We start from the raw sequence: 27536 nt of genomic DNA, 5'->3' as shown, positions 1-27536 counted from the left end.
AGGAAACCTCGCCAATGTGCCATGCGGCATGCCTGAAGGGAACGAGGCAGCAAACAAATGACACAAGAGATGGTGACGGGGATGCACAGGGTCTCGGCATCACGATGAACCAAATTGTCGGTCTGCTCTGTGTGATTTACCACGACAGTTTACCATCATGATGAGTTTTCTGTGCTCTTGGGTCTTTTTTGCATGCGGACTCAAGAAAGAATATGGGTTGGGTAGGTCTTCACCGCTGATTCGATGAACGAACAACTTATGAAAAAAGGATGACCATGGCTATGTCGTAAAATAATCCTGTAGTGTGAGCCCAAAGTTTATGAGATGCTTTCAACATCTTCTCACCGCTTTCGAGCCCAAAACAATTCTACGATATCATTTGCGCCCAAGCGAGACAGCCAACGTAAGCTACTTATGATGCGGATGGTAGAATCTTGGTGATACTGTCCAACACGGTCCACATTACAAGCAAGCACTGCATCCAGAGATTGAGCTGGCGGTGAATTGATCGCTGTTACACTGATAACCATCCTGCCTTGCGCCTTGGGTGGGGGGCCTTCTTTTTGCTGTTTATCGGGAAATTTGGTCTTGAGCAATGCGCCCAGTGGTCATTTACAGTATGGTTTTGCACGTCTCTACCAGACAAATGTCTTCATTTACCTATCCCCAGGCTCCAGACTAGGTACCTAACCCAGAGTCAGGGGATCTATCCATACCTAGCCAGTAGACTGAAAATATTCAGAGAAACGCACTTTCCCAACTCTGCTTCGGTATCCACCTCAGAGAAGTAAGGTACCTATTGGATTGTTTCTAATAGTGTACTCCAACGGCCTCTCGTTCCTTCCTCACGAAGAATTACCCCAAGGTATAGGGGAAGGCTCTCAAGGCCTTATATCCTCCATCTTAATTGCTACCTCTCCCTCCGTCTAGAATCTGTTCTACTTTTGGCACATCTTGAGATCGCATTTTGGCCGGTTTTGGGATCTTGATCACGCTCGTTCGCTTTTAATAAGTTTTTCCTTTGGACCGTCTTCTTGGGAGATAATTGAAACTTTCAACCATACCTACCTAACTTGCTGCACTCTCTCACTCGCTTGTCTTGCCTTTTTGATCAAGCACGCATACGGTCGAGCACCAGGAGCACCGGAGCCCTGTGTCTCGGCCATTCACTCTCTTCATGCCAGCCTTTCCTTCTTTGAACGACTAGTATAGACTTCAAGTTTCTCAGCTCACCCAGGGTTGTTGAATAGCTCTCGCCCTAAAGCAAGTCAAGAGAAACAGCGCTGAGAATTTCCGCCCCGACCGACATGTTCCTGAAACCTGTCTGGGCGTGGTGTTTGATGCTGGGGTCTCCACTGCTATGTGTGGCAGCAGCACGCGAAAACTCGGAAGCCCATAATGGACCTACATTCTCCGCCTTTCCTGGCCAGAAAGGCCAGTTTGGGCAAGACGGGCAAGATCAACATGCACATACTCTGACACTAATGCAAAGCCAGTCCGGGGCCTTGGTTGTTGAGCCGCGTGCCTATCCTGCTGATCCAGCTCCGCCTCGGCCTTATGGATTTGACTACATCGACCCTCTGGCCTCGATTTCGAGAACTACAGATGGTATCGGAGTCACTAGTGAGACATCCCAAACCCATTCATCCTTGTTTTCGCTACACTATCTCTTCACGATGGCATGGCACTAACTAATGCTTCTGCTATTCAGCTCCTTTTCATCCCAATGCTACAGGCGATGGCTCTTTAGCTTTGCTTCCATCACCAGCTTCATCGAAACAGGCTATTAGCCTGACGTCTAGTTCAACAGAGACAACATCCGAGATCAAGTTCACTTCAGCCGCCCTGCCGGTGTCAGGTTCCAGGCTGTTGCCGCTGATATCGACAGGACAAGCTGCGTCAAGCTCTACATCAAATGGATTCGATACACCATCGGGCTTGCCTGTCGCTACAACAATTTACCCCATAGTGTCGGACACAACCCCTTTATTGCCGAGAAGCTCCTTAGGGACCTTTGTTCTTGTTTCTTCAGAGAGCTCCGGTTCTTCGGCTACTAGTGTCATTGAAACATCTGCTACCCTTTCCGGCAGTTCTCAGGAAGCACGTCAGACTCAGAGCTCCGCAAGCACTCTGACGGACGCAACCAAAAGTGACCTAAAATCTGAAGAGAGCACATCTATAAATGCACCACTCCCGGGGCTTAAAACGTCAGCTGCGCTTCCCATAGGCGGTACTCTACAGGCAAGGCCAGCTTCATCTACCTCAACAATAACCACAGGTACTTCAACGGGTTGTGGAGACAATGGTCAATGCCTGGGAAGCGTGTCTGTAGCTACGCCCGCTGTAGTCGATGTTCCTTCTTCAACAGCCAGCGGAGATGGCGGGGGATGGACGAGTACCATCGGTTTTTGGACCAGTTCATGGCACAAGTGCTTCAAGGATGCCACTGGCACTGAGTTGAGATCCTGTCCTGCCACCACAGCGAATATGAGCTTGACAGCCACTCCGAATACGACGGCTACCTCAATGACATCTCTCGCGGCTTGCGCGGGAGGAATCATATCGGGATCTTGCATTGACAGCACCGCCCTACCGATCGAGACCTCGTTGATAAATGCAATCAGCACATCTCGCTCGTCTAATGCCAGTGCTTCCAACACAAGTTCAACAGCATTGGACAGAGAAACATCTGCAACTGATGCGTTGAGGACTTCTCTTCCTCCTTCATGTACGTCAGGTGCGACCACGGGGTCCTGTGCGGTGACTACCACACCGTTGTCTATATGCACAGGCGGCCTAATGACGGGACCTTGCCTTGTCTCATCACTACCGACATCATCTACCTCAACTCCCATACAAACGATAACGGAGGCGGCAACGGCTGCATCCTCAACTTTGCCAATCTGTACCGGTGGCCCATTGTCAGAGCCATGCAGAGTTCTCCCACTGCCTACAAAGAGCTCGAGCTCTTCATCATCACTACCACTTTGTACCGGCGGCCCCATGACAGAGCCTTGTCGAGTCCCACCACTCAGCAGCAGCCGCATCAGCAGCAGTAGCATGACTACGACATCGGCTTCGCTCCCTTATTGCACTGGTGGCATCATGGAAGGCCCCTGCCTGGTTACTGGGGCTTCAGGGGTGTCCACATCAACAAGGCTGCCTGCGTGGACAAATAGTACTACGGCTGTGATACCAGCAACTGATCCAGAGTTAAGATCATCACCGACTGACCAGAGTCTTCCGATCTGCACGGGAGGAATGATGACTGGGCCTTGTCTTATCAGTGATTCATTGGGATTTTCGACGTCAACACCACGTCAGTCTACTACTTCTCCAGCTGTTGGGTCTACAACGCCATCTCCAACTTCAACCATAATGACCAGCAGCTCCCTGGGTCTTTGTACTCAGGGAGTGATGAGTGGACTGTGTATCATCAACGGTACGGCAGGATTGTCGACACTGGGACCCCCGCTTACATCTGTGAACACTAGTCAGGCAGCCATAGCAACAAGTAACTCGAGCTCGGCATCTACTCTACCTTTGCCTTGGTGTACGGGCGGAGTAATGGAGGGACCCTGTATTGTGAGTGGCACTGCGGGCACGTCCACCTTGTCGACTTCACTTTCTCCCAAAAATGCCACTTCTTCGGTTGCGCCTACCAAAGTATCTTCCCTGCCGAGTCCTCTTCCATTTTGCACTGGAGGTTTGATGAGCAGCTCATGCCTCGTGAGCGGAACAGCAGGCTTTTCCACGTCGTTGGTATCTCCTGTGGAAGGGACAAGCTCAGGTGCTGGGCCTGTTACTACCAACACGACTGCCACTAGCAACAAGCCACCCGCCAGGTCCTCAGCATCGGAAGCACAACCACTTTGCACAGGAGGCGAGATGAGCGGTCCTTGCGTTGTTAGCGAATCCGTGACGATCTCACCACAGCCATCAACAGCAACGTCCTCCGCGTTGAATTCAACAGAATTTACGACAGCTGGCCCTACTACGTCTGCAGAAAGTCTTCCAGCTTCATCATCACGCTTGGCTTCTGAAAACAGTCTCCCAGTTTGTACAGGCGGAGAGATGAGTGGTCCTTGTATCGTCAGTGGCACTGCCGGCCCCGCCATATCGACTCCATCGGTATTACCTGCAACGACGGCGGTGATCTCATCAACTCAACCGGGTAACACCGCGACAGAACTATCAGACATCTCTACCTCCTTGACGCTCCCGTGGTGCACAGGAGGATTGATGATCGGACCATGTATCTCATCGGGATCTCTTGGCATCTCGACTTTAACACCAACAACGAGTCCGATTTGGACCAACGCAACAACTACTGCCGAAGCGACGTCAAGCACTTTTCCAATCTGCAGCGGAGGAGACATGGGTGGATCTTGTGTGGTCACTGGTACGGCTGGGAGTGTGTTGACTTTCTCCCCAGGGCCTTCCACCTCGACGGTTGGAGACCCTATATCCGTGCCAGAGACTTCAACTCCCATTCCAGCGGCTTCCCCAACCAGCAATAACACGTCACTGGCGGCTTTGCCCGGACCCTCCTCAATTGCTTTGCCAGTTTGCGTTGAAGGCGTAATGAGCGGGCCTTGCATTGTCGTCGGCACCGCTGGGCTTTCTATATCAACTCCAGGGGTCACTGCAGCAGTCCCAACTGCGGCGCAATGCTCCCAGGGCCATCTCTCTCCGTCTAGCCCACCAACGAACCATACCGGTCCTTCATCTGGCTACCCGCCAAAAACAACATCTTCACTGTACGGGCCAACCGCAACTATCCAAAGCACGGCAGCCACCTCGAACAGCACAAGTAGCTCTTTTGAAATAGGTACAAGCTTGGCAGATGCCCTTAGAGGATCGCTGGCACAAACTAGTGCGTGGGCTGCAGATCAAACCGATTCAATCGGTAGTTCTCCGAGAACAACGACTACCACGGAGATCGCAACAGTCTTCGCGGATCCTCCCGAGTCGCCGTCATCCTCGAGTAGCTCTGCCGACATGCCAGGGTGGTCAGGCTCAACAACAAACTGGGGTAAGTTTTCCTTATTTCTCGGGACGAGGCGAGAGGTAGATTGCATGAAATCAGAGCCAGAGGCTGACATCAATTACCAGATGGTGCAACCACATTTTTGACAGAGACCATATCAGCCCTGACGGCGTCCCGCAGTATCAGCATGGCGATGAACGGCGGGCGCCTAGGACCGGGATATCCGCCTATGGGTCATGATCTGGAGCGGTGGCACCAATGACATGGAAAATATCGAGATTTTTTGGGCTCCTCTGCCAACCCATGATATTGCTTCATTGGAGGACCATTTGCTCCGGCCACCAAGTATGTGACAGCCACGCATTATATTTGCCGTTTGCAGGTCTTTTCATTTTCTGACCAATCTTTTTGTTGTTTTGGAGCCATTGAGATGAATTACACATTCAATGCTTAGCTAGCCTTTTCTGGTGGGTTGTGTTGTTGTTATTTTTGGGCTGATTTTGGAAGCGTGAGATAGGAAACATCATGCTACAAATTGAACCCGATATATTATTTTGGCCAAGCAATGGCCAAGGATTCCAATTGTTTGTGTTTGGTTGCCGCATTTGTGAAGGCTCAGATGAATAAAACCAAGCTATGGTGCAATCAATCTAGACAAATCCCGGCACCGACCAACCGAACCGACCGACGAACCACGGACCGGCGGCTATCGGCGGAGAATAGAGGAAGTGGAAGTTTCGCCTCATAAAAAAGTCAACTTTTCCACGGAAAGAGAAGTACAGTAAACTGCTAGGTCCGAGTGCGGCAGTCAAGTCTCTTCCGATAAAGAGGGTCCTGTGGTTCGAAGACGAAAACAGACCCAGGGCTGAATGGATGTCTAGGCGCACAGGTGGAAAGGGGAGCACGTCATTGCGGGGGTATGGTATCCTCCCGCCCGCTAAGCAACGGAACCGCGGCGGGGCAAATGAAGCAACTCAGAGCTATCAAAGCCTTCACAGAGGGGTTCTCCTTCTGTTTCTCTCCATCCCACGCCAAGGGTAGTGATCCTGATATACACGACTCGCCAAGTGGTTGGTTAGCCTTTGGCAAGTGCCAGTTGGTCTAGACAAAAAGTTGCGATGAGCACGTCATCGCGACTAATAAGCATCCCATACAATGGATTACATACCGCAGAAGCCGTCGGGCCACGATCCAGCCTATGTAAGACCCGCTGTTAGCTTTTTTACCCGGCATAGTGCCGTTGTTTAGAAATCGATTCATTTAATCTAAAATGCTCCGTCTATCCATCTCATCCTGTGAACATCTTTAGAGTTTTTTTTTTATCTTACTTTTACTCGTTGTCTTGAAGTGATCCTTGGAGAAAACACCTGTTAAACTCTTTAGCATCTTCGTGAACCAAGCTTCCAATCGCGCATCTCACCTTGAACTTCTTTTACGCAATCCCCCAAACACGCCAATAATGGCCAACCCTCCTCACGGCGGTGTCCTCAAGGACCTGTTGGCCCGCGATGCCCCCCGCAATGCTGAGCTGGCCGCAGAGGCAGAGACGCTGCCCGCACTCCTGCTGACGGAGCGTCAGCTTTGTGATCTTGAGCTGATCATCACCGGTGGCTTTTCTCCTCTCGAGGGCTTCATGACTGAGAAGGACTACAATGGCGTCGTCAAGGAGAACCGTTTGACCGACGGTGCACTCTTCAGCATGCCCATAACCCTAGACCTGTCTCAACAGACAATTGACGAGAACGGTGTCAAGCCCGGTGCCCGCATCACTCTCCGCGACTTCCGTGACGACCGCAACTTAGCCATCCTCACGGTTGAGGATGTCTACCGCCCGGACAAGCAGCTCGAGGCCAAGGAGGTCTTTGGCGGCGACCCCGAGCACCCTGCCGTTAACTACCTCTTCAACACGGCTGGTGAGTTCTACGTCGGCGGTAAGCTCGAGGCTGTCAACCGCCTGCAGCACTACGACTTTGTCGACCTGCGGTACACCCCCGCTGAGCTGCGCACACACTTTGACAAGCTCGGCTGGAGCCGCGTCGTCGCCTTCCAGACGCGTAACCCCATGCACCGTGCCCACCGTGAGCTGACGGTCCGCGCCGCCCGCTCGCACCATGCCAACGTCCTCATCCACCCCGTCGTCGGCCTGACCAAGCCTGGCGACATTGACCACTTCACGCGCGTGCGCGTCTACAAGGCACTCCTGCCTCGCTACCCTAACGGCATGGCGGTGCTGGGTCTGCTGCCGCTGGCCATGCGCATGGGTGGTCCCCGTGAGGCCATCTGGCACGCTATCATCCGCAAGAACCACGGCGCCACACACTTCATCGTGGGCAGGGATCACGCCGGGCCGGGCAAGAACAGCTCCGGCGTCGACTTTTACGGACCGTACGACGCCCAGTACGCCGTCGAGAAGTACAAGGACGAGCTGGGCATCGAGGTGGTGCCCTTCCAGATGATGACCTACCTGCCCGACAGCGACGAGTATGCCCCCATCGACACCATCGAGAAGGGCGTCAGGACGCTCAACATCAGCGGCACCGAGCTCCGCTCCAGGCTGCGCAGCGGCAGGGACATCCCCGAGTGGTTCTCCTACCCTGAGGTGGTTAAGGTCCTCCGGGAGAGCCACCCGCCGCGGTCGCAGCAGGGTTTCACCATCTTCCTGACGGGTTACCAGAACAGCGGCAAGGACCAGATCGCGCGTGCGCTCCAGGTGACGCTGAACCAGCAGGGCGGCCGTTCCGTGTCGATGCTGCTCGGCGAGACGGTGCGGAGCGAGCTCTCGTCGGAGCTGGGCTTCTCGCGCGAGGACCGCGACAAGAACATTGGCCGCATCGCGTTTGTTGCTTCGGAGCTGACCCGGTCCGGCGCGGCCGTCATCGCGGCCCCGATCGCGCCCTTTGAGGCCTCGAGGCAGCACGCCAGGGAGCTCGTGGAGAAGCACGGCGACTTTTACCTCGTCTGGGTCAACACCCCTCTCGAGCACTGCGAGAAGACTGACAAGCGCGGCATCTACAAGCGCGCCCGCGCCGGAGAGATCAAGGGCTTCACGGGCGTCGACGACCCCTATGAGAACCCCGTCAAGCCGGACCTGACGGTCGACGTTTCCAAGCAGTCGGTGCGTTCCATTGTCCACCAGATCGTGTTGACTCTGGAGAGCAAGGGTCTCCTTGACCGTTTGTAAAAACTAGAGGTTTTTGCATTGTTTCGGTTTTTGGGGGGTTTTTTTTCTCTCTTCTCATATTTATTTTTTTCCGGAGTATTTATTACTAAAAACTTCTCATGATCTAATGAATGGTTCAAAAATCTTTTTTTGCGAGAGGTTGGGTTTAAAGGGGGAAAATTGGGTACTATCCCCCTGGTTTTTTTTTTTTTGTTGTGATAAGAAATAGACGGTGAGAGCCCTGGAAAAGGGATACCGCTCTGCAAACAATATAGCGAGATGATCTTTTTTGGTTTTATTGTCTTGGTGTGTTTCATGCGCTTTTTTTATTTTTTTTTATTTTTTTAGCGCTGTAAATGTGAACAAACAAGGCATTGTTAGGTAGGCAGGTAGACTGGATAGATTATGGTACATTAGACAGATCTCCTTTCTTCAGGGCCGGTCGTACATCATCAACGAAAGGACAGAAGATTGATTGATTGCATTTAAGCCCAGCGCGCGCCGGGCCGAGAACTGTAGACGCCACGCCACTCACGACACCCCCTTGGTTCTCCGAGGGTGCCTTGGCGAAGTGGGTGATTGGAAACAAAGCGAGATGCGACTGGGCAAAGCGCTTAGAGGGAAGGAGCAAAAGTGTTACCAGTCACAATGAATGCCTGGCTGCCCAACCGTAGAAATCAACCAGATCATCGGGTTTTTGTTTGGGTCTTTTTTCCCTCGCTCTCTTTCGTCACGTACAGCACAGCAATGCAAGAGCGGACGTGTTCTGGTGTGCGTGGTGCTACTTGAAGCACATCGGACGTGCCCCTCCACAGCACAAAGAACTCCAGCCGCCCGCTTCCTGCGGAGCCAGACCCATATTTTATGAAAAGGTCTGGGCGAATCATGTTTGACGCGTCCCCTCCTTTGCCGATCCAAGTGAGCAATCGATCCACAAGGTGACAGGGGTGGAAGCTCCTTTGGCCTTTACTTTACCGCCGGTTCAAGACTTGGGTGCACCTTGCCCAACCCCAAAGGCCAAAGGCTAACTAAAACTTATTACTTGCTGCTAAGGTGTAAGGTAAGGTACCTAGGGGTGGCGCGTGGGTAGTAGCGTTAGGCTTCCACCCCCTGGAACCTGCAAAAAGGCCGACTTTGTGACTTGGCTTTGCTGCATTGCCAACGCGCATTCCATCATCCCCTCTCCATGCTTTTTTTCTGCTTGCCATCATCACATCGTGTCGTTGTTTTACGTTCTTTCAGATTCTACGCTTGAAGATACCCTGGGCGCGTCTGATTGTTTTTTCTTCTTTGCAGATTACCCGTTTTTGTATGTGGGCGATCTTTTCATTGGAAGACTTCTTTTTTCTTTTCTTCTGGGAAAACCAACCACCCCTCATCATTTTTTTTGTTTTGTTTTTTTTGCGAAATCATCCCGTCTCATCTTGGGAGCTCCACGCCCCTACACCGCCGAGTGAAGCCCAACCTTCCCTTGCAGTCCATAGCAACCAAACACGTTCCTGAACCGACACCCCCATTATTCAGCTATCATCTCGAGTTTCTTGGGAAGGGGGACCGTTTCTTCTTTTCCTTCCCACAAACTCTGTTGATTTTCTTCTCTGCGGCAAAAGCTGTCAAACCTTTTTGTCGTCCCGCGTCTCGCAAACGAAAGAAGGTCCAAATTCAGCTTAGCCTCATCTTTTCAACAACCTTTTTTTTTCACCCCCTATCTCGTCTCAAGAAAGCACCTTTAAGGGTGTTGGCATGGTCCACCATGCCTTCTAAAGAGTACGACAGGGATAATTTGATTCATGTCGACGTCGACGACGAAGATACTGCTTCTGCGCTGCCGAAGCGGAAGAGCAGCCGGGCTGAGCGACCTTCAGGCGACAGGGACAAAGACCGGGACCGGGATCGAGACCGCGATCGCGACCGAGACCGAGACCGAGATCGGGATAGGGACCGGGACCGGGATCGGGACAGGGACAAAGACAGAGACAGAGAGAGAGACCGCGAACTCCGCCACAAGTCGTCACGCTCCTCGAGACACCCCCGGACCACAGCCGACAGCGATCTGCAATCTTCATCCCATTCCCACCGCAAGCGCCGACCCAAGGACCGGGACCGCGACCGCGATAGAGACAAGGACCGCGACAGATCCCGAGACAGGGAACGACACCGGGAGAAGGACCGCGACAGGTCGAGGTCGAGATCCAGGTCCCGCGATAGGCAGCAGAACCGATCCGATGGCGTGGAAAAGTCGGAGCTGAGCGCGGATGTGGTTCCGGAGATTGCCCGTACCCGCGCGCCGCGCCCGTACCCAGGGTTCAGCAAAGCACACAGTAAGGAGAGCGTCGCACTAGACAGCAAGGAGGACCTCTCACAGCAGCAATCGCCCGCAGTGTCGAGGACCCGCCGCAGCAATGATCCGCCGACCCCTGAAGCCACCGACCTCGGCGGCGGCGATGGGGGGAGCGACAAGCTCAAGCGATCCAAGTCGGTCGACGAGAGGAAGTCATCCTCGAGCCTTCGCAAAAGCAACGACCGTCCACCCAGCCCGCCCGAGACGAACCTGTCCGAGCCCAAGGATCGGAGGAGTTCGGGCACTCCGACGTCTACGAGATCGCGGGATCGAGACGACGCTGAAGGAGGGGGAGGCGGCGGGGTGCGCTCGACCGTCACGTCGTGGCTGTCGAGAGCATCCTCAAAGCATGAGGATAGGTCCAAGGTTTCAACAAAGTCTAGAGCGTCGTCGAGTCAAGCCACCTACCTGCGCGCACCGACCGAGACCGAGACCAAAGCGACGTCGAGATCAGGTGCTCCCTCGACAGCGTCGTCGAAGCGTACAATTCACGTTAGCACAAGCCGACCTGACCCAATTGACGTTAACCTTTCTCCAGAATCGGCGCAGGATTCCTCTCCCAAAACACCAACAGCTACCCCACAGTTCCCTCCACCGCCGCCCATGTTCGCCGACAGCAAGCGTGGCGCCGGTGGGTTGCGCATTCACGATCCGCCAGAGCCCGTGCAGACGCCCTCTCTCGACTATGGGCCTCCACCACCGCCACCCCCGCCTCCGCCTCTGAGCATTTCCGAAACCCCCAAGGTCAACTATCTAATGCAACACGGCGGGCTGCCCAAACCCGTCTCCAAGAACTTCCTAGACGCCCTCCCCCGTCAGAATGGCACCAGGCCCTCCAACCCTCCCCTGAGCGGCACCGAAACACTTTTTGCTCCCTTCTTTAACCTTTTAGATCAGTACCAGACGGTGTTAGAAAATCAAGGATCCGTCGCCGTGGCCACGGGCCACAAAACCATCGCCAGGCGGATATTGGACCGGCTGGACAATGTATTCACTAGAGACTTGCCTGAGGATGGCTGCAGCTGTGTCATGTGCGAGAAGACTGGCCGGCTCGCCCGAGGTCTGGGATGGGGAGAGGTTTTGGAAAAGTACAAGAGCGAGAATCCTCCGTGGCCGCCCTTTGACCTGAGTTCTCTAGGCATTAGAGATCCCGATGAGGTGGTTGACAGTCTTCCACCGCGGCCTGATTCGCCTATAAAAATGGATCCCGACATTGCAGAGGAATTCCGCGGCCACTACCTTCGGCAGAACAAGAAGGTCAAGGCGGCCGTTGACAAATGGTTAACTAGTTGCGCAGAGGCGCCACCGCCTCAGGAGGTCGATGATGAAACACTCACCTTTGCCATCCTCACCAACCTCGATATCGAAGAGCAACCTTACTTCAACGCGCTTCTGGCTGGGAGCAAGGAGTTGCAGCCCGCGATGCGCGCACCAACCCCGATGCGCAAGAAGCCCCGACAGGACTTTCTCGTGCGTACTGGACTCGCCCTGCAGCGCTGGTATGGTCTGCAGCTCGTACCGCGCGACGCTGAGACGGCTGTATACCTGATCAAGAATCTACACATGCACGATCTACTCCGCGCCGTCAGCGACATCAACACCTCTGAATGGGAGCTGCTGACCTCGGGCCGCTTCGATGGATTTTTATGGAATGGTGCCGATGATTCGATGAACGATCTGCTCACACCAATCGCCGAGACGCCTTCGTCGCGCGCTGGAACGCCCAACGCGAGTGGCTTCTTCTCCCCGGCGATGCGGAACTTTACACCCTCGCGGGGTCCCACACCCTATAGCCGTGGACCGACACCGGCGTCGTTTATCAGCGGCGTATCGTCGGCCGTCGTCGTTCCTCCTGGAATGCCGGGCGGCGGCAACAATGGCGGCAAGACCGCCGTGACTCTGGACGAGGAGCTTGAGGTTCAGGTCTTGTCCGAGGTGGAGCGGCACATCTACCAGGGCATGGAAGCTCTGGAGGATGCGTTTGAGGTGCTCCACCAGCGGGCCGAGGCGGTGCGCAACGCACTACGGCAGCGTAACGCAGGTCTGCAGATCGGGCTGTCGCGGAGGCGGGCCGGTAGCACGGCTCTGCCGACGGTGGCTTCAGGTGGAAGCGTCGGCACGGCGGGCCAGGACGGCTCGCCGCGGTTCGACACGTTCTTCGGCCAGGACGATGACACCTTCTCCATGGCCAATGAGTCGGATTGGGGCGCAGACGAGTTTGGAGAGCTCCGCCCTGACGACTCGGCCAGCAACATCAGCAGCTCGAGGCACAGGCGTCCGAAGAGGAGGAACGAGAGGAGGACGCCGGCGCCGATTGAGGAGGAGGAAGAGTAATTTATGGACTTTTTTTTTGTGACGAGTTGTAAATGAGAACGAATTTGATGAACTACGACGGGTGGGGAAAGGTCATGGCGGTGGCTTTTTTTCTTTTATCTTTTTTTTCTACTGTTTTCGTTTTTAAAGGGGCATCGACGGATTTGTCAAGTTTTCCTTTTTTTTCTTTTTACTTCTTCAAACTTGTGCAAGAGCAGCATGTCTGATATTATCATTTGCATCTTTGCGGCGAGATACCACTGCATAGGGACGATTTTTGGGAATCTCTGATGATGAATACACATTTTTCGGGTTTCCATGACTCTTTTTCTGCACTTTTTTACGTGAAATGTCAAGAGACACGGGCTATTATCTACCCTACTTCCAACCTAATCATCTACCGACCTGCATTCGTGTTTGTCTTGAAAGACCTAAAAACCAAGGTCGCCTGTTCATAAATGTGGCCCTCGAAGAAACATTCAAGCCTCAAGGACACACCTGAGTCGATGAAACTATGAAAAGCTACAAAGGCCAAAGGTACTACACAGACAACCTTTTGTAGCGCCCCAGCTAGGTTGACACCTTGACATCACGTGGAAGCAAATACCGGGTCAAGTAAACCGCCCTCACCAAAACGACATTCTTTCTCAAAAACATTGGAGAAGGCCACCGCAGTGGTACAGCTCGATAATTCCAGGAAATTTGTGGCTGAAAATTGGCCTACTCCAAGGCTTGTAATCTACTGCATTAAAAGTCTAATGTCTAATAAGGGCGAACCGGCGAGGATGATAGGAAACAAAGAAAGAGAAAAAAGAAAATGGAGGCTATAACATGCTGACCCCGGTCTGTTCCGCCCGCTTCGCCAAAAACGCGGCACCCCCTTGGCAGACTTGGGATAGATCTGGTAACAAATTTGCTTTCTCGATCTCCAGAGTAGAAAAATAAGACAAAAAAAATACTTACGCGACGCGTACAAAAGAAACTCGAACGATATCCTATTCTATGGCAAGTTATTCAAAGAAGAAGAAAAAGCGCTTTCCCAGGTTCCAGGATACATATATATTTGCACAATAAAGCCCCTCAGTAGAGGTTCAAGGGCTCAATGGGATAACATTTATAGTGGTGCCAAAGGCAGGCGTCTGGGGTGGAGGGAGCAAGATCCCATTCGATGTCAGTCCCCAAGGCTTTTTTTTTAATTCAATGCAAGTAAATGATGAGGACCGGGCGGCAGTTTGGGGGAGGGTGAGACCAGAAAAAAGCCAGTAAACTTACAACAACTGAGCCCGATTGTGATGACGGTGTACACCAGACGGCAGGCTTCGATGCAAGGGTCGGGATCACACAGCTCGCCCTCGTGGCTGGAGGCGGGCGTGGCGATGGCGATGGCGGTGGTGGTGGTGTTGTCGGCGGTGGCGGTGGTGTTGATGACGATTCCCACGTCATTTCTGCTTTCTCCCGATATGAGCGAAGTGGAGAAGGACGACGAGGAGGAGGACGAGGGCGGGCTCCATGCTCCTGGGTGGGATGGAAGTGCGTGAGTGAGTGTTAGGAGCAGGCAAATGAGGGCACCGAGAAACTGCATTTTTCTTGATTGCGTAATGGATTAAGGGGGGGAAAACATGTGGTGCTGTGTCTATGTATGCACGTGTGTGTGTTACTGATTTATGCGTTGATGGAATATGGATTGAGCTTGAATGGATGGATGGAAAGTTTAACTATTTTGATGTAATTGGATATTCCTTTGTATGTTTGGCCACAAGAGATTGTCTGATATAGGACAGTGAGGCCGGTTTACATAAACAGGATTTGTTTGTGTGGTTTTTGTTACCGGGAAGGCGTATTTTTGTTTTTCCTGCCAGAGTTTAACTCTTCAAATCACACTAGATCTGCATGGACGCCTAGTGTAGGCATTCTTTATCATTAGACCATATGTTAATCTCAAGCCTCGAAGGTGTTGTAGGTTTGGTATTGAAGATGATGATGGCATGTCGACTTCGGGACATCAAGGGTACATCCTTTCACCATTGGCCAACTACCTGGGTCCTCAACGTCTTCCGAATGTACCCGAACTGTTAGATATCAAATGGCCCTGAAGCTTTAAGACCATATGCAGCTTGTTCAAGAATAAGAGGAGCAATCTGGCGCCTAAGTTTGATGGCGATCACAAAAAGCCAAAAGTCCTGATAGAACCAGACATTTCGGGCATTGGTCGCATTTACCTCTTGATAGGTTGCTGGAAGCTACCCGCGACTGGCTTCGCTCGCGTCAAAAGTGAGTTGGTTCTTTAGAGATGACTAAAGCACTAGCCAAAAGCAAGAAGAGGTTGAGCAAAGATGACGAAAGCGAGGGGCGTAACTTCTTTCCGTATACTAGCAAAAGAAACTGCAGCCCTGATAAAGAAATGCGTAACATTGTTTGGATATTTTGACAATGGTCAGAAACCCAGTTACTCACCTACCTAGGCAATATAACTTAGCTGAAATATCTAGGTAAGGGAGCCATGCATGCCTATCAAATACCCGATGGTCAACAATCAGCCAGTCTATGATGATTTCAGGCTTTGCTGCATCGTCCAGGGTAAAGACTGAGCGAGGAGACCAGACCACACTACACCAAGGTAAGGCATGTGTGATTCTGACTTCTATCACTCATAAGATAGCGAGGCTGGTAAGTATCTACTTTCAAAGAGCCTCTCACATTTGTCGTTGGAGGTAGGTAAGGTAGATGCCTAAGGTAGATTAGGTTGGTAGCTACAGAAGCGGCAATGGATTACTGACGACATGAGTCAAAAAAGCCATCAAAAGTAAGCATAACTTAACCAGGAACCTTGGACGAAAAGATAAGCCAAGCTTTCTTTAGCAACTGGTCTAGACTGTAAGCCAAAGGCAATATGGTACTTGCGGTAGACTTGCCTTATTCATGGGTGCGTTATCAAGGCTGAACCAAACCGCCAAGTTTACCTTCCCAACAAACTTCTAAAGATAAAAAAAATAGGGCGAAAGCGGAATCGAGGTCATAGCTCCAGGAGCTTGGAGCGCAAGCCAGGGGGAAAATCAGTCCATTTGATAATTGATCTTGAGCTTGCCTTGTAGACTAATCCAAGTATGCACCCCAAGTCAAAAGCTTAATCTCACGGAAGCAGCATTGAACCTACCCTGGACTTATGCACCTGCTCAGGGGTCACTCCTAGATTCTTGCTCTCTGAGTGATGCACCGAGTAGTAAGGAAACCATCACTGATCTGTCAATCTGTCAACACCAAAAGAAAGGCAAACTTCACGTCGGCGTCACTTTTGCTTCGAAGCCGACTGAATTCAAAATTTTTCTTCTCAAGGTCGTGTTACTCTTACATGCGCCCTACAGGTAAATGATGTCGTCAACTTGGAGGTTCACATCTCGACGTCGACGAGGTTCTAAATAACAACCTACACATAATGCCAGCAGCTAATTTCTGTTAGGATGATACCGAGCATACTATCATATGTATTCTTCTTCATCGAGATCTGGGCAGCAAAATCTAGACGTCATACCTTCCGATACATGGTGAAAAATACGAGCCGACCGAAACTTGTGATCTAGAGCTAGTCTGCGTAGGTTCTGACTACCATGTCGGTCATCATGAGGCAGGAACAGACTGACTACCTTGAGCAGGTATATGGGTTGGGATGGTCGTCTAACTTGCCAGCAAAAAAAAGTATAAAAATGGAGGGTAGTCCGTATCCAAGTCAATCCAACTATTCCCATAGACCATACAATACAATACCATACAATCTTTGCAAAACATGTCTGAAAGCATCGGTGCAGTCCTCACGGTCGCCACGACCCTGGCGCCCTTCTTTGACCCGACTGGAATATCGCTGGCCATATTCACAATCGTCTCACTCGCCCTGGGCTTCGCAGAGCACCCCCCACAGCCGGACAGCCACCGCCAGACGTCGTTCCGCATCCACATGGGCCTGGACTCGCATGGGGGCCAGAACAAGGGTGGTTTCATCCCCGACTTGCGAGTCTGGGACGAGAGGGGAAACTGGTTGGGTGCCTTCTGGGGTGACGATAAGGACGTGCCGGCGGGCGACTTTATCGACTTCACCATCGATCTCAACGAGCCGCACCAGCCTACTTACTCGCTCATTACGGCCAACGAGAATGACATCTGCATAGCCTACGTCACGCAGACGTTGGCCACGGGCGAGAAGTACAGCTGGACGGGACAGTGGGCGCAGACTTGTTCCAAGCCATGGTAAGTTTCTTTTCTGCTTGTTTCTGATCAAGGCTCCACCAGCTGCTGACGAACTTGAACCTATTCCAAAAACATAGGTACTTTTCAAGTGTTGTCTTTGACGGCCAGGATGAACTGGCCTGTGCATGGCTCTCGATGCACCACATTGACAACAAGAGTGTCACGGCGGTCCAGCTCCACATCCACGAGTTCAAATACACGAAAGCTAACAACAAGTCCCTTGAGTAGTGAGTTTTCAAGTTTTTGTTGATCCAAAAGAGTTTTGTCATTGTTGATGTGGTGGCTGACCATTGCTACCATGCATTTCAACAGCTTCTGCGCGGGAAATCCCACGATGAAATTCTACTCGGATTTTGACCCCTCTGAGATCGACCGGTGGGAGACACGCACGCCCGAGAACATGAACCGCACCCGCGGCATCGTCCACGTCCCGGCGCAACCGGACTCGCGACAACGCCACACCCGCCGCAGCCAGGAGAACAACAGCCTGTACCCTGAGCAGCACGCACCTATCTCTCGAGCCTCTGGACCGTCGAACCCGCACCGGGCGCCGCCACCACACGGCAGCCACCACCAGAACCGCCCACGGTCCCCTCACAACAGCTGGCTGATCAAGTCGCGGCGTGGGCAGAGGGCATCGAGGCTGTGCGCGGATCCATCGTCGCGGGGGCCCGACTTTGTCTCGTACTCGGAGGGCTTGTTCTGCAACATGGAGACGAGGGAGGTGCTGCCCCTGTGCGATCGGGCGGCTGGGTTGGTGACGGGCTGCTTTGACGACGGGGCAAATGTTGTCAAGAGGAGCGAGGTCGAGAGGGGGGATGTGTTGGACGAGTTGGGGTATGACAAGGTGGATGAGTGGCTTTGAGGGAGGGGAGATACAGTGTAGATTTAGATAGTGGACCCTGCGTCTTGAATATTTTCAGTATTTTACGGTGTGTTAGATGACATGTGCCTTTTTATGTGTGGCTGAACTTTTTTTTTTTTTTTTTTTTTTTTTTTTTTTTTTTTTTTTTTTTTTTTTGCCACGTGAAGATGCTCCTTAAATATCTGAAGCCATCCTTTCCACTATTGCTCCTTACTCTTCGACCATCTGCCCATGTAACTACCGTCATTGCTTGCCACATTCTATACCAATTACTTATCCACCTTATTATCATCCAAAACTATGAAGGTTTTCACTTTCATCGCCTGGCTCCTCGTAGCCATAGCTCTAGCCCGTCCAACCGTAGAGGGAACAATGAGCAGCAACAACGGTACTTTAACGTCACTCAATGCTGTTTCCCTCATCAGCATCGACGAATCTCTCAAGAAGGAACGGAAATGCCCGATAGACCCTTGCGATGGGGCCTGCAATTTTTGGGCTGTGCTTTTCACCTGGGGCGCCAGCTGTGGTGAGTTTTTGCCAAAGTTTTCCGTTGTTCATTTTTGTGTAGGGACATTGACTGAACCCCTTTTTCTCCCAACACAGTCATTTGTGGAATTCATCACCGTGATTGCTATAATTAAGATTTGTGATGGGAATCTTTTTTAAGAGGTGTTGGCTACTTGTACGACTTATACTTTTTTTTTTTTTGCCGACTCTTAAACTAATCGGTCGAATTTGCTTGGGGATAAACATTGGACGATAAAGCATGGATCCATGGAATGAATGATGAGTAGGTAGGAATTGAAAATGACCCACACTGACCTATAGCTTCCTGCTCTACATGATTAATCCTCTAAATCTCTAAATGAATGCCTGGTTTTCTCAGCAGCTCTGCTGTAATCCCCTTCGCGCGCAGCAAGCAGCGGGCGCTGAGCCACACACAGACCCAAGATTGAGCCTGATGGAACAACTGCCCTTGTGGCGTAGTGGTAGCGCGTCGCACTTGTAACACCTCCGTTGTGATATATGCGAAGGTCCCTAGTTCAATCCTGGGCGGGGGCAATTAATTGTTTTGGGCGGTGAAGTTGTCGCCTGGGACATCTTTTTGCTAGGTGCCACAATGGAACACTACTACCAAACTATGAGGTTGCATATAAGAGCATGTGATAGATAGATACACATAACTGTCATCAAATCACCACGTCGCCAGGCTGTTTAAGCCTTGGAAATTTTGCACAAACATGGGATATGTTTTGGACGGTTGGTTATTGTAGCTTTTCACAACTTTAAAGCTGCCAACGTCCTAGCCAAGCTCAAGGGTATAAATCTCTTATATGGGGAAAAACTGAAATTGCGCATCGGCGAGCCAAAGAAAGCATATGTCCGATCAAAGTCCGGCGGCTTGCTTCGAGGCCAGCCAAAATACCTTGTGGGTCAGCTCACTTTGGCAAACTACTTAAATAAGCGACTATCTGGCTAATGAAACAAACATGATTGGACTTTACAGCCGAACTTTTAAGGATACCTGAGCCCTGTTTACGATTAGATAAACTGCTTATTCCAGATTTCATCGAAAGTGACGAGCTGACGGCGGAAACAACCGTTCTACCCATAATTAGCCGGCGACGAGCTCCCAGCTGTGATTTTTCGACTTTCTGGGAAACTTTATTCGCAGATGTAGGGTCGGTAGTGGGGAGCTCGGAACTATAATCTCTCGAAATCTTTCCGTCACCACCACAGGAAAGACCTGGAGGAACGATTCATTACAAGGAGGAGCCCATGCACGAGGCGGAGAGGAATCTGTTGGTCGAGTTCCTACGCAATATCTTCAATTGCACGCCTAAAGAGCGGGCAAGCGTCGATAAGGTGCTCGCCCACGACTGGTTTGAGCTTTAATAAATATTGTCCCCGTTCCCTAGCAACAATTCCTGCCATTATCTAAAAAATCGCATGGAGTTATTAAGCTGCGAGTAAGCCTAGTTTCGATTCTTAACCTCATTGACAATATATTTAGAGAAATGGAATCTCGAACTATGGGGAAAGCCAAATCTTTTAAAAATAGTTTGCGTGGGCAATTTACAAAATCCTTGTCGAGAAGCTCCCCATATCTCCAAAACGTACCCAAAGTGTTCCCGATTAGTATCAACATCCAAATCAGCCTCGAGGCTCCTCCTTTGACCAAATCCTTCATTCAAACCCGTTGAAGATCTTGGGCAATCTCGATTGCTCTTCTTCTGATCTTGTTGTGGGCTTCCGAACCAAGGTATTCCGTCCAATCTGCCAGCCGTAGTCCTCTGAGGCCCTGCCTGCGCGCCCTCGACGCCGCAGCCGTGTGACGCTTTTTGTACGGGCCCGACGATAGCCATAACTTTATGGCGTCTTGCCTGTGGCACTCTTCGCAAAATTCGTGCCACTCCCTGACGTGTCGGATCACAAAGTCGCGGTGCTTGGTGATGGCCCAATGGTGGATCTGGTCGACAATGGAGAGGAGCTCCCAGGCTTTGCGCTCATTCGTTACTTTGCCGTTCCATATTGCATCAATCCTCTGTCGACACGGATCAAAAATGTTTTTTTTTTTCGGTTAGTAAGCAGGCCATAATTTTGAGGAGGTCGGACGAGCCATGCTAGGGGGATAGCAGCCACCTTACATATACATCGTTGCCTCTCCCTGTTCTGAGCCAGTTCGGAACATTTGAGTCTTGCGGTCGGAGAGCCCGTCGATACCCGACCATGACAGACCACTCCGGTCCGATGGAGGTGAGGGTAAAAGTCTGAAAGCTACCGCTGTCCAACGTCTGATACAAGTTCTCCTCGTGGAGTGCTTTAGCGCCTGGTTTGCGGGCCAGGTGGTCGAGCATTCTCAGGTAGACCAGTGTTGCCTTTTCGACTTGGAAATCCGCCTGTCCACATGTCGCATTGGAAGATTTGGCCTCGTAAACTGCAAATGGGAACACGAGGTCTGCTTCCCCCCAACTCGGGTCAGCCAACAGGCCGCATTTGCGGTGTATAGCCAACGCTTCAAGGCGAGTTTTGTCAAGTTCGCGTGTGGCGAAGTCTTTGTCGTAGTCGCTTACTTCGATGAAAGGATATCTGTCATTGTTGTAGCACTTATAATCTATACCAATGGGGTATTGGGCGAGGTTGTGTTGTTAATGCTCAGTCTACATAAACATTGCTAGGTAGGCCAAGATAATTTGGACTCACCGAGTTTCCTATTCTCGCTAAAGGTGGACAGACCAAAGGTAGCGTCAGGAACACACCTGATAAAAGTAGGTTTCCCTTTGATCCTATGAATACGAGTCTCGCGGTATTCACGTTTGTCTCTGATGTTGCGTGTCATGATAGTTTTAGTAACAAAAAGATGCATCTTTGTTGTTGGCTGGTTGTGCTCTTACGGCTGAACATAGAGATTCGCTCACGCTGCTATAATTGGGTCGTCCCTCATTTGACTGAACACATCTGACCAGGCATCGACTTCCCATGACGACTCGGACTTTTTGAATTTCGAATTGTCCAGTGCATGTCCTACCACCGTCTTGGCTCTAGTCCGCCTATGCTCCTCTTCTTTGGCATCCCAGTCAACCCCTTCAAGCTTTGGAAGCCAGATAGGGCCTGACGACCTTGTTCTCTGGGAAGATTGGCCTCTCATGGGACCGTCAGTAACGCCGTCGGTGGTCAAGTCAATAAGTGGCGAAAGCATCTTTAGATGGCTGGAGCCAGGCGACGCCATGACAGAGTCGTTATGCCTCTTTGGTTGCTGACCAGTCCCAACATCTGGTCTACCTCGTGCTTTTATATATGATTATATTCGGGATAGGGGGTGGAGAATCCTGTTGCTCCGAGTTAACCATACCGTTTGCACTCTGTAGGTGACGTGGTCACGCGCACCGAGAAATCTGCCTGGCCGTTAATGCATTATGCAATCCTTGACGGTACGCGCCGGTATTCCCGTAATTTTGTGCCACTCGTTTATTTCTATGCTCTTGTTGGTCGAAAGGGCCAAATATGACACCGCGCTGTGTCCCGTTTGGAGGCCTCATTGTTGGCGACCTTCTGGCGACCTTGGCATTGGCATGAAATGCATCGCCTGCCTGAAATATGAATGCAGAATCATTGCTAGAAAGAATTCTTATTAGCTGCTAAAGACCAGTTTAATTCAATCCCCACGCATCTACGCTGAATTTTGGACCTCTGAGGCCAGATTTGAAGGCCTACCTGTTGCCTCCTGCAGCATTTCGAGACGGCTTGGCACTTTGTCAGAATCTATAAAGCATACCGCGAGGCTTTCCCGCGCCATTTCCAGTCTATTTTTAGCTCTGTTAGTCGTCGAAGTCTCAACGAAACAAGGCAGAGGTAAAGGTGCGGATTGATGGCCACTGACTACGGTGTGCAGAATGGGGGGGGGGGGGGGGGGGGGGGGGGGTGGGGGTTTATCGTGGCAGAGAATGAGAATGATATCGGCGGCCATCACTTTGGCGTGTTTTGAGGGCGAACCATGTAGTTTCTTTTTTTGGGGGAAGAAGCCTAAGCTTCGGGAGATTACTTGTTAACGAAGAGAACTTAGTTGTACAAGGCCGGGAAAATTTTCGAGGATGAAGCGGCTATACTGGAGAGAATAAAGGGGGACATGTCGGAGTAAAAACACAGTCTTTTGGACATGAGGACTAAAAGGTTGGTTCTCGTAAAGCGCAAATATGCAATGAAAGACGAACAAATCAAAAGATATAGACAAGGTTAAACATTCAGATTTCTCCGCAAGTGGGAGAAAGCATAATGAGAAAATTTTTGCTTTCCACGCATGCAATGATTCTTTAACGGACGTAAAAGTATATATCAATTATTCGTTAACGCCATTGCCTGTTGTTTTTTTATCTCTACCTAGTAATTATTTCCGAAACTCAAGCTTCAAAACCTTTGAGATGGCCTTATACCCTTCCAAAGATAATTCGAGCTCCGGCCTCACCTGCTCAAACCTATCACCAAAAGTGCCCCTTAGGATCCTCTCGAGCACCTCGGGGGTGGTCATATCCAGCTCCGCGACAAGACGAAGCCCCGGGTGTAGACGCTCGACGATTTTGGTGTCGTCGACACCCCATCGCCACCGCGCCCCGTTGCCCTGCAGCATCTCGACGTGGTCCGACAGCCTGACGTAAACCTCGGACGTGACGTCGAAGACGAGCTCGCCGGAGCCAAAATGCTCCACCACCGCGCGCAGCAGCCGCTCCACGGAGCTGGGCTCCCAGTACAAGAGCATACCTTCGGCGGCGACGAGCGTCTCGCACCCGGCCGGCACCTTCTCGAGCCACGCGAGGTCGCTGGCGTCGCCGCCGTACAGTTGGTAGTCGCCGGCCGGGGCCGGGTTGGTGATGACTCTGCGGCGCAGGTCGGCAACGTCGGGCAGGTCCAGATCCACCCAGCGCACGTCGGGCCCGCGCGCGATGCGCAGCGCGCGCGTGTCCATGCCGCAGCCCAGGTGCACGACCGTCACGGGGTTTCCGGCGTGCTGGTCTAGGAACTCGCGCACCAGGTCGTCGATGGCGCGGGAGCGTGTGGCGATCCCTCTGATCGCTGGGCCGTTGTCGATGCCGCGAAAAACAGGCCGGTTGAGGTCGACCGCGCACCGGTCCAGGAGGGGCCGCGCGTAGGGGTCCCCGAGGATGGGCTTGTCACTTTCGGCGTCGCGGGCCTTGGCGAACAGAGTGGTCAATAAAGTCTCCTCGACGTCGTGGAGGTTTGCATTTTCCTTTGGTGGTTGGGGGTTTCCGGTTGCCATTGTTCGACCAACGGGGATTGTTCTTTTTGTGGTGGCGACAAAAAACAGGGGCAAATTAAAGGATCAACGAATCCTGGACTGGAGCACGACGATGTGGTAGAAAAGAAAAAAGAAAGGCAAGATGGAAGCCGAGCTTCAGGAAAGGAAGATAGAATCCGTGAAATTCGAACCAAATAGGGGGACTAGTTCCTTGGCCTAGATAAGACCTCGATCTAAACTCCCACCGGGGTTACTTGGCCGTTGGAGAGTATAAACCTCTTGATCCCTAGCGTACGAAACCTGCGTAACCGACTGGGCTTAAACGCATACCTTCCTTCATTGCCGAAACTATTTTGTGCCTCGATTGCAGCGCAGACGCGGTGAATGTGCCACCCGGAGTCGGTGAGGGTTGCGGTTGCTTCTTCACGGAGGCGAGGGATGATTTCTGGGTAGGCCGCCACTTCGAACGGACTGGGTATTTAGAAAAGGGGGTTCTGTGTCAGGGTAGCGACTAGGCAAAATAAAATAAATCAAAATTAGAAGAAAAGGAAAATAAAAAAGAAATTTCGTTTGGCACGTGTTATCACTGACATATCTACAAGTGTTTTGACGGTGCTATGGATAATGGCTGCAGAGCCCAACCCTAAATTGGAGCTTGCCAAGTTCTCTATAGTTCGAATTTGTCGCTGCCCACGCCGGGATTTTAAACACAGCCAGTCGACCCATGTCGACTTCGATGGCGTAGTAAATGGCCGACTTGATATGCTTTTCGTTATCGCATGGCTCGGGCCCGAGAAAAATCTCCCCTGATGCAGCGACAAGAATGCGAAGCATTTTGCTATTTATTTTGAACTAGCTCCGAATTCTACAGCTGCAAAACTTAACTTACTTGAAGTCGGGAGTGGAGCTGTATGTTACTGTATGCTAGTATAGCAGAAGAATAATGTTAACTCGAATACTTTTGTTTTGTCCAACTCCTAAGCGGTGCCTCAGTGCACTAGGGTCACTGGACCGGTCGCGTCAAGCTCAGTATATTCACCGGCAGTAACCTGTATTCTTGCATCAGAAAGAACCTGTGTTTACTTTTGATCTTGGTCCGAGTGAAGAAATAGTTACCTCGTTCGGAGAAAGAACGAAGCTGAGAGTATCGTCCGGTAACTTTTGCAGCTCCAGAACAAACTTAAGCTGAATAGATACCAATGTGCTGCCAGACATTGGATTGAACCCAGTAAGCAAACAATCTTCATGCCACAAATTCCTTGCACAGCCCCTGAACAATGAGATAAACATGTGTGTGTGGCGGGCCTTTGGACGCTGTAATAATATGCACCTTTTACATGCGGTAGCCCTTTACATAGAGAGGCTGGAAATATGTGACATAATTGCTGCCTCCATTCTTCATGTCCTCAAGTCCCGCGCCAACACAAGGGAGATTGGCCAAAGGACATCGAGTAAAAAGTCATTTCGTGCCACTCCCATCAAACCTAGGATAAAAACTGTGGAAACGGTTGGGGACAGCTTATAAATGGCGATGATGGGCAGATGCGTGTTGGCCATCCTGAAATTCTTTTCTCACAACGGCGGCCTGCCTTAACAGTGGTTGTACAGGAGGTAGGATCACAACAAGCCTTGAATAGACTCTGGGACCGCATGCTGATGGCAATCTGCTGCATTCTTTAAGGCTCCCTACAAAACACCACAAATCCGGTGCAGTTCACGGGCAAACATGCGAGTGGGTGGGTATATCATGTGTACAAGCATATACATATTCTTAGAACATGTAGTAGAAATTTAGATAGTAATATATTATGGATTAGAATAGGTGTTTTTGTTACATTGTTCTACAAATTGCAGCGATCAGAAGATTATCAACAACAGCAAGTACAAAATAATAATATGACAAGATCCAGGCAAATTAAGTTTGTTGTGGCCGAAGAAAAAAAAAAAAAAAAAAAAAAAAAAGAGTATTAAATGCTCTTGTTAACGTTGCGTACCCCCTGTTCGGCACCCCCCCTGTTCGGCACCCTGAAAATCTAACAACGAAATGCCTACTTTTATAAGCTGATTTAAATATAAAATTATCAACGGACAAAAATACAATCGTTTTCACGCTTCTCCGGTTCATTAACCTCTTCTTCATCAGCTAAAGGTTCCAAATTTTCTATATCCTTTTCCTGCAATCCAATAATGTTCTGTTTGTTAACCAAAAGCTCGTTTGGATCCGGAACCACCCTCCTCCTTTTAACCGGCCGTATTGCCTCCAGTTGTGCTTCCAATAAGCTGATTTTTTGCTGGGCGCTAGCCAAAAGGGTATCTTTAGCTTCGAAGCTTTTTTGGACTTTTGCAAATAAAAGACGTGAAGTAGCGTTGGTTTTGTTGGATTGGGAAAGTTTTTGCAGTTGAAATCGGACATCTCGGGTCGTTTTAGGGGTTTTCCAAATAAGTAAAGACGGGTCGTTAATTTTTTGGGCTGGGCTTTCCGGTGTTTTATCCCTTTGCAAACCGTTGTTTTTATCTTTTATAACGTTGGCATTGCTATTTTCTAACAAAAAAGGGCTTAAAAGTGGTTTAACCAAGTTTACCGGCCATAACCCCGTTGTACGCCAACCAGATTGAATGGTTTTTGCTATAAATGCTTTTAATCTGGCTTTTCGATAACAAAGTAGGAAATTTCGTTTTCCAATAATTGTTGAACAGCAGAATTGGCTAACAAATCCAAGTTGACGTCGATAAGCTTCTTTTAACGGCCCAAAAACCGATAGATCCAATGGTTGGAGAACGTGTGACGAATGAGGGGGTAAATATAGGAGTTGAATATTGTTTTGCAAGCAAAGAAGCATAAATTCGTCCGTTATATGTGATCCATGGCCATCCAAAACTAATAACCGCTTTTCAGGGGTTAAAGGTTGGGTATACGGAATAAACACTTTTTTTAACCATTCGATAGCCGTTTCGTTATTTGTCCACCCGTTTTCGGTTGCGTGAAATTTCCAATTATCGAAAAGGCTTAAATCCGTCGGAAACCATTGTTGTTGTACGTTTTTTCCCTTAAATATAACAAGGGGAGGGAGGGCAACGCCCGTAGCCGATATACATTCGATTATAGTCGTCCAACCCCGCGTTCCGGGCTCTTTCCGTTGCAACGGCCGGATCCCGTTAAGCCCTAATACCAGGCCGTTAGATCCTTTACCTTCCATTATACCGGTTTCGTCCATATTCCAACGGTTTTCCGGTTTAATAGCGTTAATAACCGGGTTCGTAATATAAAGCCACCAAGATTTAATTACCTCCGTAGTAGCGCCATTAACCCGGGCGTTATCTATTCGACGGGGCCTTTGGGTCTTAAGGATTGGATAACGAGCCAAAAAACGAGTTATCCAACGTTTTCCAAGGCCTTTTGTCTCTCCGGCGGCTTGAAGAATTCGTTCGGCAAAAAAGCGTAATTCTTGATGCGTTGGCGGAAGCCCTAAAGCTGTTTGGGTAAGTACCCAATCAGCCAAATGCTTTTCCTGTTCCGTAGAAAGCCTTTGAAAAGGGCTTTGTGCTTTTTTATAAGCTTGAGAACCTTTAAGTCGACTTTGAAGTGTAGACCTAGGTATTCCCCATTTTCGGGAGGTTTTTGCAATTGGATTGCCATTATTGACGTCGTTAATTGCAGATATAAGCTGTTTTTCAGTATATTGCTTCATTGGAAAATGGAGAATCAAGATTAGAAAAAAGTAAATCCAAAAGTGAAAGATTCATCGAGATATTTATAATAGAAGTTGGAGGATAAAAATAAAAGTGTTGTTATTTTTGGGTGCCGAACAGGGGGGGTGCCGAACAGGGGGTACGCAACGTTAGTGAATAGTGCACCCCTGAATCTTATAATGTTGG

General features: G+C 50.5%; 11 protein-coding genes across 11 annotated transcripts; 6 read left to right on the top strand and 5 right to left on the bottom strand.

The window, feature by feature from the left end:
• Positions 1-1307: 1307 nt before the first annotated feature.
• PgNI_10781 (uncharacterized protein) lies at positions 1308-5252 on the top strand (the record flags this gene model as incomplete). The annotated part of the gene is made up of 5 exons (XM_031130754.1): positions 1308-1623; positions 2033-2456; positions 2738-3021; positions 3341-5035; positions 5140-5252. 5 exons carry the CDS (start codon positions 1308-1310, stop codon positions 5250-5252), a joined length of 2832 nt encoding a protein of 943 aa, XP_030980383.1.
• PgNI_10783 (uncharacterized protein) lies at positions 2307-3062 on the bottom strand (the record flags this gene model as incomplete). Its single annotated transcript, XM_031130756.1, has 1 exon — positions 2307-3062. The coding sequence occupies one exon, from the start codon at positions 3060-3062 to the stop codon at positions 2307-2309; it is 756 nt and encodes a 251-aa protein (XP_030980385.1).
• Positions 3495-4601, bottom strand: PgNI_10782 (uncharacterized protein; the record flags this gene model as incomplete). Its single annotated transcript, XM_031130755.1, has 2 exons — positions 3495-4138; positions 4193-4601. 2 exons carry the CDS (start codon positions 4599-4601, stop codon positions 3495-3497), a joined length of 1053 nt encoding a protein of 350 aa, XP_030980386.1.
• A 1197-nt stretch (positions 5253-6449) lies between the features above and the next one.
• Positions 6450-8171, top strand: PgNI_10780 (uncharacterized protein; the record flags this gene model as incomplete). Its single annotated transcript, XM_031130753.1, has 1 exon — positions 6450-8171. The coding sequence occupies one exon, from the start codon at positions 6450-6452 to the stop codon at positions 8169-8171; it is 1722 nt and encodes a 573-aa protein (XP_030980384.1).
• Positions 8172-9903: 1732 nt separating this feature from the next.
• On the top strand, positions 9904-12825 carry PgNI_10779 (uncharacterized protein; the record flags this gene model as incomplete). The annotated part of the gene is made up of 1 exon (XM_031130752.1): positions 9904-12825. The coding sequence occupies one exon, from the start codon at positions 9904-9906 to the stop codon at positions 12823-12825; it is 2922 nt and encodes a 973-aa protein (XP_030980095.1).
• An 803-nt stretch (positions 12826-13628) lies between these two features.
• Positions 13629-14386, bottom strand: PgNI_10778 (uncharacterized protein; the record flags this gene model as incomplete). Its single annotated transcript, XM_031130751.1, has 2 exons — positions 13629-13705; positions 14077-14386. 2 exons carry the CDS (start codon positions 14384-14386, stop codon positions 13629-13631), a joined length of 387 nt encoding a protein of 128 aa, XP_030980094.1.
• A 2199-nt stretch (positions 14387-16585) lies between these two features.
• On the top strand, positions 16586-17908 carry PgNI_10777 (uncharacterized protein; the record flags this gene model as incomplete). Its single annotated transcript, XM_031130750.1, has 3 exons — positions 16586-17043; positions 17121-17270; positions 17356-17908. The coding sequence occupies 3 exons, from the start codon at positions 16586-16588 to the stop codon at positions 17906-17908; spliced, it is 1161 nt and encodes a 386-aa protein (XP_030980093.1).
• Positions 17909-18184: 276 nt separating this feature from the next.
• Positions 18185-18549, top strand: PgNI_10776 (uncharacterized protein; the record flags this gene model as incomplete). Its single annotated transcript, XM_031130749.1, has 2 exons — positions 18185-18434; positions 18512-18549. The coding sequence occupies exons 1-2, from the start codon at positions 18209-18211 to the stop codon at positions 18547-18549; spliced, it is 264 nt and encodes an 87-aa protein (XP_030980092.1). The 5' UTR covers positions 18185-18208.
• Positions 18550-19127: 578 nt separating this feature from the next.
• On the top strand, positions 19128-19449 carry PgNI_10775 (uncharacterized protein; the record flags this gene model as incomplete). Its single annotated transcript, XM_031130748.1, has 2 exons — positions 19128-19337; positions 19416-19449. Coding segments are annotated over 2 exons (222 nt in total), but the record flags the coding sequence as incomplete, so codon positions are not given.
• Positions 19450-20099: 650 nt separating this feature from the next.
• On the bottom strand, positions 20100-21638 carry PgNI_10774 (uncharacterized protein; the record flags this gene model as incomplete). The annotated part of the gene is made up of 4 exons (XM_031130747.1): positions 20100-20453; positions 20557-21023; positions 21113-21231; positions 21328-21638. The coding sequence occupies 4 exons, from the start codon at positions 21636-21638 to the stop codon at positions 20100-20102; spliced, it is 1251 nt and encodes a 416-aa protein (XP_030980090.1).
• Positions 21639-22793: 1155 nt separating this feature from the next.
• Positions 22794-23681, bottom strand: PgNI_10773 (uncharacterized protein; the record flags this gene model as incomplete). Its single annotated transcript, XM_031130746.1, has 1 exon — positions 22794-23681. The coding sequence occupies one exon, from the start codon at positions 23679-23681 to the stop codon at positions 22794-22796; it is 888 nt and encodes a 295-aa protein (XP_030980089.1).
• Between the last annotated feature and the right edge of the window lie 3855 nt (positions 23682-27536).

The sequence above is a fragment of the Pyricularia grisea genome, chromosome VII, assembly GCF_004355905.1.
Source record: "Pyricularia grisea strain NI907 chromosome VII, whole genome shotgun sequence".
Classification (NCBI taxonomy): Eukaryota; Fungi; Ascomycota; class Sordariomycetes; order Magnaporthales; family Pyriculariaceae; genus Pyricularia; species Pyricularia grisea.
Note: the sequence above shows the minus strand (reverse complement) of the source record. Positions and strands in the feature narration are given on the sequence as shown.